We start from the raw sequence: 14,080 nt of genomic DNA, 5'->3' as shown, positions 1-14,080 counted from the left end.
AACTTCTAATCTTGTATTATTTTTGGACACGGTACAAAATAAATACTCCCTCAGTCCAAAGAGGATTAATAAAAGAAGTGCACAAGTACACAATGAACTTATGTGTATGACCCTATCAATCCAAGCTTAAGAAATTAAACTTCCACAACCATATAGGCCACATTTTTCAAATACATATTTAAACATTTCAACTGCTTGGCTGTGATGTGTGTGTATGTAATATAGACATCACAATACAAGAGAAAAGGCAAGATGTTGTGACAAAAATAGATAAAAAATTTAATGTAGATAATACATATTTCACAAAATTTTCAATACTGTGGGGGAAACATCATTTTTGAAAAATGAATTAACATTTGAATATGTGAAATTGGGATACCTTGTATAGGCTAATGTTTAATGATAATCTGTGCACACTTCAACATGGCAGAACAATAGGAAAAGTTGGGAGGGGTCTTCACTCTGACAGCAAAGTCTAAAATATGCTCTATAAATTGTTTAAGACATAATGCCGTAAGATAGTCATTAAACTTTCCATTCACCGCGAGTTATCTAGTGCCAAATTGTATCGGGTTTGTTTGAGGAAATAATTTAATCAGTTTAAAAACTGAAAGCCACACTCAAGCTTGCATCACTTCTGCTGCTTCTAACTCATAGATTGGCTTACCACTGTCCAAAACATCATTTATCTTTCTAACTATAATTTTTTGTATTTAAAAAAAACAAAAAAGAAATTCCTTTCTTCCCTGTGACAGATTTTAACCAGATTTTCTTCTGCTGCCAGCCGCCGAAAGGTTTTGAGATCTTCATTGTTTTACCACCATAAATAATACTTAAACATACCACCTTTTTTTAAATATATAAAAAAGGTAGAAAACAGAGCCATCATTCCTTCTTTTTAAGGCATTTACACTTATAAAGTTTGTAAGTCTTTCATGTGCCACATCAACTGACCAAATTGTTTCTCATTCCTATGTGACCTTCATTGTACTAATACAGGTTCCCATACTACGTCAGTCTTATCATCATTGGTTACATCCCTTGATGCACAAAGACTTGTCTTGTCGTTTACACTGCAACCGGACTGTTCTTGGTGTGTGTTTCCAGTTGCTTAATGCTGCTCACTATCTTTTTCTGATGACCAGAAAGAGTAACTCCCAGCTTCATTATATCACTGCAAAAGAGGATAACAACAGTTACATTTTCTTTTGTTTTAAAAAAACCCGCTTTGTTCCCTTTATTTTTCAGTACTTCTAAATCCACAGTATAAACAAAAAGGATGCATGTCTGTCGTTGTATATCTTCATTCCATTTCAGATAGAATTTGCCTTCATTAATCAACTATAAGTGAATAGTGTTATGGCTTTGGTGTCACATTTGTATCAACATGAAAGGGACAATGTAGTTTCAGAGACAGGCAAGCATATCATTTGCAACTAAAACTCTTGAGGCAAACACAACAAAAACAGGAGTTCTGAGTTTTCCAATGGGATGTAGATTTGTATCTGTTTGAGTTCAGTCTCAGAGAAGCAGACTTTTTCATAGACATTTGCCCTATTGTACTGTTCACAGCCTGCCATCTACTGACATAGAAAAGCAGATAATTAAAATCTGAAACCAAAGATTTATTTTATTGCATCTCAGTTTTAATTCTGACTCATTTGAGGAATGGTTGTACTTTTCGATGCTAGAATCTAACAGCAAAAACAATCAGGACTCCCCTCAATAACTTTGATCCACATGTGATAGATGGTAAAATAGAATAGGCAGGATTTCCCACCCTACTATCAGAGGTGTTGCAGGTGACATAACAGAATTCTGAGAGGCCTAGATAACGTAGACATGAAGGAGATGTTTCCACGAGTAGAAGAGAATAGGACCCGAGGATACAGCCTCAGAGTGAAGGGACAACCCTTAAAACTGAAGTGAGGAGAAATTTGTTCACATAAGAAGATGGTGAATCTATGGAACTCATTGCCAAGTCATTGAGTGAATTCAAAACAGAGGTAGATAGATTTTTGATTAGTAAGGGGATCAAGGGTTGTTGGAAGATGGTGGGAAAATGTGGCCAAGAAACACATTAGCCATGACTGAATTGTGGAGCAGACTTGATTGGCTAATGGCTTAATTCTGCTCCTAAATCTTACGGTTTTATGATCTTGTGGTGTGACACTTACAACTACCGTCAGGGAATGCTCTGAAGAGGGCTAATTCCTGCTGGAGGCAGGAAATCTACCCCTCACTCAGAAAGGCAGACAGCTGCTGGCTATCTGATTGACTAGCAAATCTATAGTTCCAATCATACTACCAGGAGCAGCAACCACTGCTGGGAATATAAGCAGCCCCACTAGTACTGTAGTTGTAGGGTCAATAGTAAGACAAAAAGGGAAGCCCAGTGGTGGAGGGAAGAAGTAGAGTTGGGATTTATGGGTGGTGGGGTAGTCAAAGAGTTCCTGATTTCAGGACCAGGGAGGTTCTAGGAGATATAGAAAGCAAGGCCAGTCATAAAGGTAGCCACCCTCCCCTATTTCCCACCTGACATCCAAGCAGGATCATCTGTCAGGATTCCTCCCCATCCTTGAATTCCACCCCCGGCAACAAAATTATGGCTGGGCAAGCAGCTCTTAAGTGGCCAATCAAGGGTCTCAAATGAGGTGAGAGTGGGAAAGAAGAGGCTCTGCCCACTCTCAAACTTGGTGCCAGATTGATGTAGCAGGGTGGAGGGGATGCAAACCATTGAATTTTGCAGATGGTTCCCCTCACCTGAAACAGGCTCAGGGATGATAGTAAAATTGCAGCCAATGTCAAATATCAAGGGACATGGAGAACACAACAGCAGTGGAGTCACAAACATTCAAATATTTTACTTTGGTTGAATGCAAATTAGTACATGATCTCGGACATGACATGTCTGAAAAATGTGACAATAATTTCCAAGCTTTTACTGTATTGACTACTGCTGCTATTCCTAGTCCTATGAAGAGTTAATTAACTATCTCTGAAAGGAAGAAGATGAGCTTTTTGGAGTTGCCTCCTGAACGTCCATGTGCACATTCCCCATTTGCATTTGAAAATCATGGCTGGAGTCTTACAGAACCACAGGATTCAGACTATTTCGTCTTGGACTGCTGGTTCATCATTTAGCTTTAAGCATCTATGAAGCAGCGATTGTTTTACTGCTGCTATCAACCGCTAGATGTCTTGGAGAATTAAGCCCCTTTATTGTCATTGATACATGGTAGAAAATGAAGATACTGTGGCTACATGGGAGTGCATATATTTATCCTTATAATTTTCAGTTTTGAGGTGCCAGGGTAGCAGAGTTTGATTTTGCTCTTACTAAGTACTCATATTGCCATTTCAAAAGAAACCAATGGATAGCAAGCAGACCAGGCCTCTTGGCCTAGTTCAATGATACTGAGTGTCTCTACCTCCGACTGAAGTCAAGTAACTCAAAAGGAGAGTAGCATTCCAGCTGGAGGGATTATTGCCTGTATGACTCGGGACCACATTAAGGTATATATCCATCCTGAGCCAATGGGACAAACCTCTGAACGCCCAGTTAATTAAGTCAGTTTCAGACATCTTTGAAATGTGATTAATGAATTCTAATTGAACGGTTCTGTGATATTTACTGTTAGGGTTTAGCAGATTAAAGCAAATGGATTACTGGAGTAGTTAAAGTAGCTGTCAAGAAATAAACCACCTTCATCCAATATCGGACAGCGTTTCAAATGAAGTATCCAACGTTATAAAATGAAAAAGGAGGGGATGCTAGTTGTTAGAATGGATCAGACAGGGAACTTTCATCTCTGGATCTCAGAGGGATGACATAAACGTTTACTGGCTGTAAGGGACCTGGTTGGACTGAGCTTGGCTCATCTCGAAGCCACAAAGTCTCACAATTGGCACAATATGGTAATTTCACTCAGAAAGACTATTGGACGGCTAATATCCTGTGGGTGAAATACTGATGTTCTTTTTGAAGCTGAACCTTTTGTACACTGTTGTTTCTGTTTTACTAATACTGTAATTGGATATTTTTTTAAAAACTGAAAACAAGCTCTGCAGTTTTAGCCAGATTGGAAAGCACTGCTTCCTTTTAATATACTGCAGCTTGGAACAGTTGATATGAGCCTGTTGTTCCCTGGTTATAGACAGGGACAAAAATCAAACTACTCATTCTTGGCTCAAAGAGACAAGTTTCCGATTTCCATCTCTGGTTATAATTCTTAATTTCCAACAGCAGTATTTATTCCTGCTGAGGGGAACATTTGGCACTGCAGTAAGCTCCCAGGACTATTTTTCTGAGCTGCTAGCCTTCAATCAGAAGTTGTTAGATACAGTAGCAGGCATTTCCTGTTTTGAACATGCTTGGTCAGGACCCTTTTTGTTCTCTTTATGGAATCATCCGTTAAATTGCTTGGTGTTCAGAATTTTGCCATGAAGAAAGATTGATTGGCAGTGTTTCTCTATTTGAAAATGAAGATTTCATGTCCAGCTTTGAAACATTTTTGTATGCCCCTAGGAAAATTCTTATTATTACTTACTGGACTACAGTCTAGAAGCAAATGTACTACTTCCCTATTGAAACAAATCCAACACTGAACAAGAAAATTTACAGTTTTCATTCTTACAAAATAAAAGTGATTCAATCGGTGAATATTTAATGCTTGTCTAATTCTATTTAAATTTTTTTTGACATAGAATAGGGCAACATCTCAGTACATAAGTGCACCAGTTCCCATTAACACAGTTGTCACCTAACATATACTCAATAATCCCATTACATGAGTTTCTGCATTAACCCATCTTCAGAAAACATTTTCAAAAGCATCAAAATGGGAATTAAATCTTGAATTTACTAAGTTGATGAACTATCCTTCAGTAATCTAAAGAGCTGTATGACTCTGTGACTCCATGAGATCCTTATTCAGTGAAAACACAGAAGCCTAATATATATTTAAATTGGTTGTTGTGCACACATGAATTAAAATAAATTCTTTTTGATTCTATATGTGTACAAGATGTTGAGAGGCATAGGTAGAATACATAGCTACAGACTTTTTCCCATGGTTGAAACATCTATCATGAGGGGGCATAATTTTAAGGTAATTGGAGGAAAGTTTAGAGGAGATGTCAGACATAGGTTCCTTACTCAGAGAGTGGGGGGTGCATGGAATGCATTGCCATCAGTGATAATAGAGTCAGATACACTAAAGACATTTAAGTCACTCATGGAAGTTAGTACAATGAAGGGTATGTAGGTTAGTCTGATCTTAGAGTAGGCCAGAAGGGCGGCACAACATCAAGAACCAAAGGGCCTGTACTGTGCTGGAAAAGCACATCAGATCAAGCAGCATCCGAGGAGCAGGAAAATCAATGTTTCCTGATGAAGGGCTCTTTTACAAAACATTGATTCTCCTGTTCCTCGGATGTTGCTTGACCTGCTGTGCTTTTCCAGCACCACACTCTCGACTTTGATTTCCAGCAACAGTGCTATGATAAAATACTGGGAAACAATCCACTTTCATGTGGCTGAAAGGATCCATGTAGTGGTTTGACCCACAGTGGTGTTTTTAAAATACTAATATTCATTTCTTTAACAATTTAATAAGGGTCTTCAGCTTGCACCAAATGTCAGCTGAGAGTAATCAAACCTCCCTGTTGGCATTAGATCTCAGCCAAACAACCTTATATGTTCATGAACTTGGAAATAGTGAAAACTTCAGATGCTCAAGAATCAGGATGGATAAAGAATGGAGCTGGAAAAAGAACAGCAGGTCAGACAGCATCTGAGGAGAAGGGGAGTGGATGTTTCAGATCGGAACCTTTCTGAATACAACTATAAAAAGTAGGGTGAGAATTCCTAACTTTTCAATTCCACAGTTCTGATTTTTAACTCTGGGCAGGAATCATGCATGTTGGATTTGAATGGAAAGCCTAGATGATTGCATTATTGTTTTTATTGCTATTTGAGTTCTGTCTCTGGCCAAGAATAAGCGACAGGGAATAGATAGTGAGGGATGCAGCAATGACAGGGACTTGAATGTAAAGGGTAGATAGTTCGATTCTCTTTTTTTGGAAACAGTCGGTGTATGGTATTTGTATGGCACAAATATTACTTGCTACGCATCAGTCCAAACCCGGATGTTGTCCAGGTCATGCTGCATATTGGCAAATACTGATTCAGTCATCTTAGCAGTCACAAGTGATGCTGAAAATTGTGCAAGGGCGGCACGGTGGCTCAGTGGTTAGCACTGCTGCTTCACAGTGCTAGGGTCCCAGGTTCAATTCCAGCCTCAGGAGTTTGTACATTCTCCCTGTGTCTGTGTGGGTTTCCTCCAGGTGCTCTAGTTTCCTCCCACAATCCAAAGATGTGCAGGTCAGGTGAGTTGGCCATGCTAAATTGTCCATAGTATTAGGTGCACTAGTCAGAGGGGAATGGGTCTGGGTGGATTACTCTTCAGAGGGTTGGTGTTGACTTGTTGGGCGAAGGGCCTGTTTCCACACTGTAGGGAATCTAATCTAATCTGCCCTTATGATGGGCTTAGGGCACTACCCTGAGGAATTCCTGCAGCAATGCCCTGAGCCTGAGAGTCTCTCCTCCAATAATCCAACCATCTTTCTTTGTGTTGGATATGGCTCCAATTAATCTTTTCCCCAGATTCCCACTGACTACAAGTTGCCCAGGGCTTCTTGAGCCATACTCGGTCAAATGCTACCTTCGTGTCAAGGGCAGTCACTCTCACCTCACAGAATCAATAGAGATGTACAGCACAGAAACAGACACTTCGGTCCAACTCATCCACGCACCAGATATCCTACATTAATCTAGTCCCATTTGCCAACACTTGGTCCATATCCCTCTAAATCCTTCCTATTCATATATCCATCCAGATGCCTTTTAAATGTTGTAATTGTACCAGCCTCCACTACTTCCTGTAGCAGCTCATTTCATACAAGAACCATGCATCACTTAAGTTTAACTCTTTTGTCTACATTTGAACCAAAGTTGCAGTGAGGTCAGATCTCTTGATGGCACCTTTGAGGGAAATGCTTTGGGTATGGTGCGTACATCTTATTCAGTGAAGGAGATGTTGAGGCCTTCTGGCCAGCAGAGAAAGAGTACTACCCCTTTCCAAATGGTTGGCTACAATCCATTGATCCATTCCTACTGATGGTGAGGCCCATGTTATATTATTAAGGGCGCACCTCACTGGGTAGTTAGAATGCTTACTTAATCAGACAGTAGTCCCCTTTAAAGATGTTAATGATGGTCCTATAATATTCCCAAGGCCTTAATTGCCACTGCAGAGCTCAGTTGGATGCAGCCACTCTGTTCACACAGTCTACAATCCATTAGAGGAGGAGGCCACAAGGCAATTGACATTTTCAAATTTATCTCTCTGGGGCCGGAGGTAGCCCAGTGTTATCACAGGCTCCACAAGTGATCCTGTGCCTCCATGCTAGGAATTAGGAGCAAACAACTGGTTAGGGGCACTCAATGTTCCTCCACAAGTTACTAGTCCTATCATCATAAGGCTCGGTCCTCAAAATGGACCGAATTGGACTAACTAAATGCTACAATAAAGAACATCTTTGAAAGGTTTTTCTTTCAAGAATAGAATTATAGGCTTTTTGCTCAAATTAAGTTGATCTTTATTGGAAGGTTATGATGAAAAGGAAGAGCAGTCCTTTTAAAAAATGATAAGAATATTAAAGACTCAAAAAGAATGCGATGACATCAGAAAGCACAAAGACTGAAATTTCAAATACAGTACATCTACTGGTTTTCCTTGTTTTAAACAATATCTCTAAAAATTCCAACAGGTTTATCAAATATGATTTCCCTTTCCAATATCTGTGTTGACTCTGTGCAATTTTACCATTTTGTTCCAAATGTCCAGTTATCACAGTTTTTATAATAGACTCTAACAGTTTTCTGACTGTTGATAAAAATGAACAGGTCTGTAACTTCTCTCATCACCCTCTTTCTCCCTTAGTAAATAGTAGGATTATATTTGCTACATTCCAGTCTGCAGAAACCTTTCTAGAGATTAAGAATTTTGGAAGGTGACCACCTTTGAATACTTGAGATGAAACTCATCTGATCTGGGGCATTTATTAATCCTTAATCCTATTAACCTTTCAAATACTACTTCTTTATAGATACCAATTTTGTTCAGTTCTTCAATTTTTCAAGTTCTTTCTCTGTTTAGCATTTCTGGGAAATTCACACCTTAAAATTTTAAAGGACTGTGAAGCCAGACACAAACTAACTGTTTAGTTTCTCCACCACGACCCGGTTCACCACAAAAAAATCTCTTGTTCCCTACCTGTAGTGGTCCCAGACTTGACCTAGCTAATCCTTTCCTATGCATGTACCTAATGAAGCTTATAGATTCTCGTTTTATGTTCTGCACTAATTTGCGTTCATGCTCCTTTTCTCTTTCTTAATTAGTTCCTTGGTCCTCCTTTGCTAGGTTCGAAATTGCTCTGAGTTCTCAGATTTACCAATTTTTTCTGGCATTCCTTTATGTTTTAACTTGTTTTGCTAACCAAAGTTCATTTTTCTTTAAGTGTTTGTGCCTAGAGGAATGTGTAATCTGCTGTGGACCAAGGGGTGCATCTTCACATACTAGTCATTACCTGTCTATCATCAAATCTTCCATTGTATTTTCCAATCAACTAGTTCACCTGCCCCGATACTTTATAAAAACCCCAGTTTTAAAACCCTAGTTTCAGTATGAGTTATATTTTATTCAAACATAATGAGAATTTTTTATCATATCACGGTCACTGTTTTCTAAAATCCCCTTCACAGTAATGTTATTAATTATGTCTTTCTTATTACTCAGCACTAAATCCAAAATTGCTTGATGACCAGTTAGCTTCTTAATGTACTATTCCAGAAACCCATCTGGGATACAATCAAGGAATTCATCCTTCACAAGATCAGTGCTGATTTGGTTAATCCAGTTTATGTAAAGTCTCCCATGACTACCATAATACTAACATGACATGTGTCTCTAATTTCCTGAATTATACCATGTACAACATTACCACTACAATTTTGTTACCTACAAATAATTCCATCAATGTCTGCTGCCCTTTGCTGTCTCTTGGCCACATACAAATCGATTTTTTTTAAAAATAGCCATTTGTAGGATGTGGGCATCACTGGCTGGCTAGGATTTATTGCCTGTCCCTAGTTGCCCGCGAGCAGGTTGTGGTGAGCTACTGTCTTGAGCCACTGCAATCCACTGTTGGTTGACCCACAATGACATTACGGAGGGAGTTTCAGGATTTTGACCCAGCGACAGTGAAAGAACGATGACGTATTTCCATGTCAGGATGGTGAGTGGTTTGGAGGGAAACTTGCAGGTGGTGGTGTTCCCATGTATCTTCTGCCCTTACCCTTTTAGACGAAGTGGTCACTTGATTGGACAGTGCTGTCTGAAGATCTTGGATGGATTTCTGCAGTGCATCTTGTAAATGGTACACACTGCTGCAAATGTGGGTCGCTGGTGGACAGGGTGAATGCATCTGAATGTAATGTCAAACAAGTGGGCTGCTTTGTTCTGAATGGTATCACGCTTCTATTGAAACCGCACCATTCCAGACAAGTGAGGAGTATTCCATTGCACTCCTGACTTGTGCCTTGTCGATGATGGACATGCTTTGAGGATTCAGGAGATGAGTTACTCGCCATAATATTCCGAGCTTCAGACCTGCTCTTGCAGCCACTGTGTTTAAGTGGCAGGTCCAGTTGAGTTTCTGGTCAATGATAACACCCAGGATGTTGATGGTGGGGATTTCAGTGATGGTGACACCACTGAATGTCAATGAGTGCTGGGTAGATTGTCTCTTATTGGTGATTGTAATAGTCTGGCATTTGTGTGGTGCGAACGTTACTTGCCACGCATCAGCCCAAGCCTGGATATTGTCAAGTCTTGTTGCATTTGAACATGGACTGCTTCAGTATCTGAAGAGTCATGAATAGTGCTGAACATTGTGGAATCATCAGCAAACATCCCCACTTCTGATGTTATGATGGAAGGGAAATCATTGATGAAGCAGTTGAAGATGGTTGGGCCCAGGACACTACCCAGAGGGACTCTTGCAGAGGTGGTCTGAAGCTGAGATGACTGACTTCCAATAACCACAAACATTTTCCTATGTGCCATGTATGAACCCAACCAGTGGAGAGTTTGTCCCCGACACCCATTGATTCCAGTTTTGCATCCTTGATGCCACACTCAGTTAAATGTACCCTTGATGCCTTAGGCTGTCACTCTCACCTCGCCTCTGGAATTCAGCTCTTTTGTCCATGTTAGAACCAAGGCTGTAATGAGGTCAGGAGCTGAGTGACCCTGACAGGATTCTTGCAAGGATGCCTACCTTGAAGAAGTTCTCCTCCTCTCTCTACAAGAATCTCAGTGAGTCTCTCTCTCACGGCAACCCCCAGGTCATCTCCTCTGCCCTGCCTCATGACCTGTCCTACCTGCCAATCTTCCTTCCCACCTATCCGCTCCACCCTCACCTTCATCCACCTATTGTACTCTTGGCTATCTCCTTCCCAGCTCCACCTCCCCCCCTCCCATTTATCACTCCATCCCGGAGGCTCCCTGCCTTCATTCCTGATGAAGGGCTTTTGCCTGAAACGTCGATTTTCCTGCTCTTCAGATGCTGCCTGACCTGCTGTGCTTTTCCAGCACCACTCTAATCTGGACCCAAACTAGGCATCACTGAGCAGGTTATTGATGATCAGGTGCTACTTGATAGCACTGTTGATGACACCTTCCATCTCTTTACTGATCAAGATTCTACATCTTGTTCCTTTATTCTAAGATCTTCTCTTACTAATGTACTAATCATGTTTCTTCTGAATGGTGCTATCCCACCTCCTTTTCCTTCCAGTTATCACTACTCAATGTTGAATATTCTTGTCTATTTAGTTCTCAGTCTTGGTCACTCTGTAGCCATGGCAAGTAAATCATAGCCATTTAGCCAAATTTGTGCATTCAAATAATCAACCTTTTTTTGTAAATGGTTTGCACCTTTTTTAAATAGGAAGCTTTACACTCAATGAAGAATGCTGTTTTTTCTATTATAGTTTACATTTCTCATTGGAATGTACTGTTCAATTAGTTGACATTTTTTCACAGGACTTGGTGCTTTAATTGTTCACTTCGAGCTGTTTTGTTCAGAGTTTCATGGCCCTTGCGTCCAATATCACAAACTGGCTGATGTATAAACCATGACATCATTTTAATACCTTTGTGCATGTGTGCTGCTGCCCTCTGATTGTATTAATGAAGAAACAGTAAAAGCAGCACAAGATTCTGTGTGCCTTTACAGCCTTACAAAATAACAGTGGCTAAACATCAAGTGTAGTTCACAGGTTGTCAAGTACTTCAGGGTATAGAGTCATAGAAATGTACAGCATGAAACAGACCCTTCGGTCCAATCCATCCATGCCTACCGGATATCCCAACCCAATCTAGTCCCACCTGCCAGCAGCCGGCCCATATCCCTCCAAACCTTTCCTATTCATATACCCATCTAAATGCCTTTTAAATGTTGCAATTGTACTAGACTCCACCACTTCCTCTGGCAGCCCATTCCATACGCGTACCTGTCTGAAAAAGTTGCCCCTTAGGTCTCTTTTATATGTTTCCCCTCTCCCCCTAAACCATTGCCCGCTAGTTCTAGACTCCCCCACCCCAAGGAAAAGACTTTGTCTATTTATCTTATCCATGTCCCTCATGATTTTGTAAACCTCTATAAGGCTGCCAATCAGCCTCTGACACTGCAGGGAAAACAGCCCCAGCCTGTTCAGCCTCTCCCTATAGTTCACATCCTCCAACCCTGGCCACATCCTTGTAAATCTTTTCTGAACTATTTCAAGTTTCACAACATCGTTCCAATAGGAAGGAGACCAGAATTGCACGCAATATTCCAACAGTGGCCTAACCAATGTCCTGTACAGCTGCAACATGACCTCCCAACTCCTGTACTCAATACTCTGACCCATAAAGGAAAGCATGCCAAATGCCTTTTCACTGTCCTATTTACCTGCGACTCCACTTTCAAGGAACTATGAACCTGCACTCCAAGGTTTCTTTGTTCAGCAACACTCCTTAGAACTTACCATTAGGTGTATAAGTCCTTCTAAGATTTGTTTTCCCAAAATGCAGCACCTCAAATTTATCTGAATTAAACTCCATCTGCCTCTTCTCAGCCCATTGGCATATGAAGCAAAAGTTGTTAAACACATTTTGACTTTATCTATTTAATTGCATGTGAGAATAGTTGCACTGTAAGATTCTGTTTTCTTCTATAATCAGCTGCTCCTCTTTCAATTGAGAGCTCTGGAAAGATTCAGCAACATTTAAAACTTCTTTCAAACTTGGCACCAAATTGCCAGTTTTTTTCTCAACATCAAGGTGATACACTCCAGACTACACTTAAATCCAACTTCTGATCCTGAACTGATGTTTCGTTTTGTGATATTTGGTAAACTTTGATCAGTTTCCATTCTCTCTGAGAGAATGAGGGAATTGATGCTCCTGCTGAGACTGTTCAGACCACAGTTATCTTTTACTTTTCAGCTTCAGTTTGTTCCTGATCCTAAAATTTCTCACCTGGCTCAATGAAACCCCACAACTTGTCTCAAGATTTTATGGTGTCCTGCAGCATTACCATCAATTTTCCATTCTGCAACGGACTCTGTCCACCTCCTGCATCCTCATTTCTCAGGGACACCTGTCAGCGTGTCCTCAGTAACTCTCTCTGGACATTGCTTATTCCATCTTGCTTTGAATGCAGCCTGTCAATGCTTCATGATGACTCCATCACCCTATACTATAATTACCTTACATTGAGATCTCTGACTATAACCCCGGTCACCTGTTATCTCCCATCTAGTTTTGTTTATGAACTGTAGTTTTTCAACATGTTTTCACTTTTCCTCTTTCTGTTAAAGAGCCTTTTTTGTTCTACTCTTCCTGAACACAATTCTATTATCTGTTTTCATTTATTCTGTTGTTAGTCACACTGTTCTCCCAATTCCTTTCCCCAACCTTTCAGTACACTGCACTCTTTCCCCAACCCCACAGTACGTTGCACTCTTTCTGCTCTCTTGCCATCATTCCAGGCTCAATTCCTCTTTAGATAGGCCTACAGCTTCTCTCTTTGCCTGTTTTGTCATCTTCAGGAAGGAACCTCGGCACTGGCACATTCTCAACTGTCCCCTCCCACACCCTCATCTATCTTTTCACTCAGTGAGTCCTCTGTGCAGTAATCTTGCTCATCCCTTTCCTTCTTGTCTCACTCATCCACCTCACTGCTGACCCTATGGACTCTGCCAGCAGATTAGCTCTCAGCAACCCTCTATACATCACTCTCCAAAATGCCTGTGAACTCAGTGCCATCCATGAACATATTGTGGATAACTGCATAAACATTACGGCATTAACACATTCTTGGATGATGGATGATAACATCTTTCCCTTTAATAAACTTTTTGCACCCTGGCTACATCTTTCATTACTTGCCTTGTCAAGATCATCTTGGTGGTAGTGTGATACTGAGCACCAAGTCTCACCTTGATCTGGTCACCTTCTCCTCTGGAAACATCCTTGAGCATCTAAACAATTCTCTTCCTAAAGTCAGACCATCAGATCTGAGGTAGGTCTTTCAGCTCATTCAATGACATCATGATCTGACCTGAACTGCACGTTTCTGCTTCAACCTCATAACATTTGACTCATCCCATGTCTCAATCAATAACTATTCTCAATCACTCTCCCATGTACAATAATTATTTTGAATTGAGGCATCTTCACTGCTTTCATCCCTCAGCCTCAGCACTGCATAACTTTTCAACTTCTGTGATCTTCAAATTGCCTCTCAATTCATCAAGCTCTCCCTCCTCTGAGTTCACTGCTTCTTATCCTACTGCATCTCTTCCTCAATTGAATATCCCCAACCCATATTCACAGTCACCCCCATGACTTTGCTTTTTTAGATTGTCTTGCTAGACCCATCATATCATTCATAGATAAGACTTCTA

At 40.5% G+C, this 14,080-nt stretch overlaps 1 protein-coding gene across 2 annotated transcripts in view; it reads right to left on the bottom strand.

Moving 5' to 3' along the window:
* Positions 1-253: 253 nt before the first annotated feature.
* epha3 (eph receptor A3) overlaps positions 254-14,080 on the bottom strand; it is a 244,619-nt gene continuing 230,792 nt past the window's right edge. For both annotated transcript variants that reach the window (XM_072585485.1, XM_072585486.1), the window contains exon 17: positions 254-1,174. In XM_072585485.1, the coding sequence (XP_072441586.1) occupies positions 1,069-1,174 (106 nt within the window). In that variant the 3' untranslated portion in view covers positions 254-1,068. The remainder of the gene's footprint in view (positions 1,175-14,080) is intronic.

Source organism: Chiloscyllium punctatum, chromosome 15 (assembly GCF_047496795.1).
Source record: "Chiloscyllium punctatum isolate Juve2018m chromosome 15, sChiPun1.3, whole genome shotgun sequence".
In the NCBI taxonomy this organism is placed as follows: Eukaryota; Metazoa; Chordata; class Chondrichthyes; order Orectolobiformes; family Hemiscylliidae; genus Chiloscyllium; species Chiloscyllium punctatum.
This window is presented reverse-complemented; position numbering and strand designations above follow the sequence as displayed.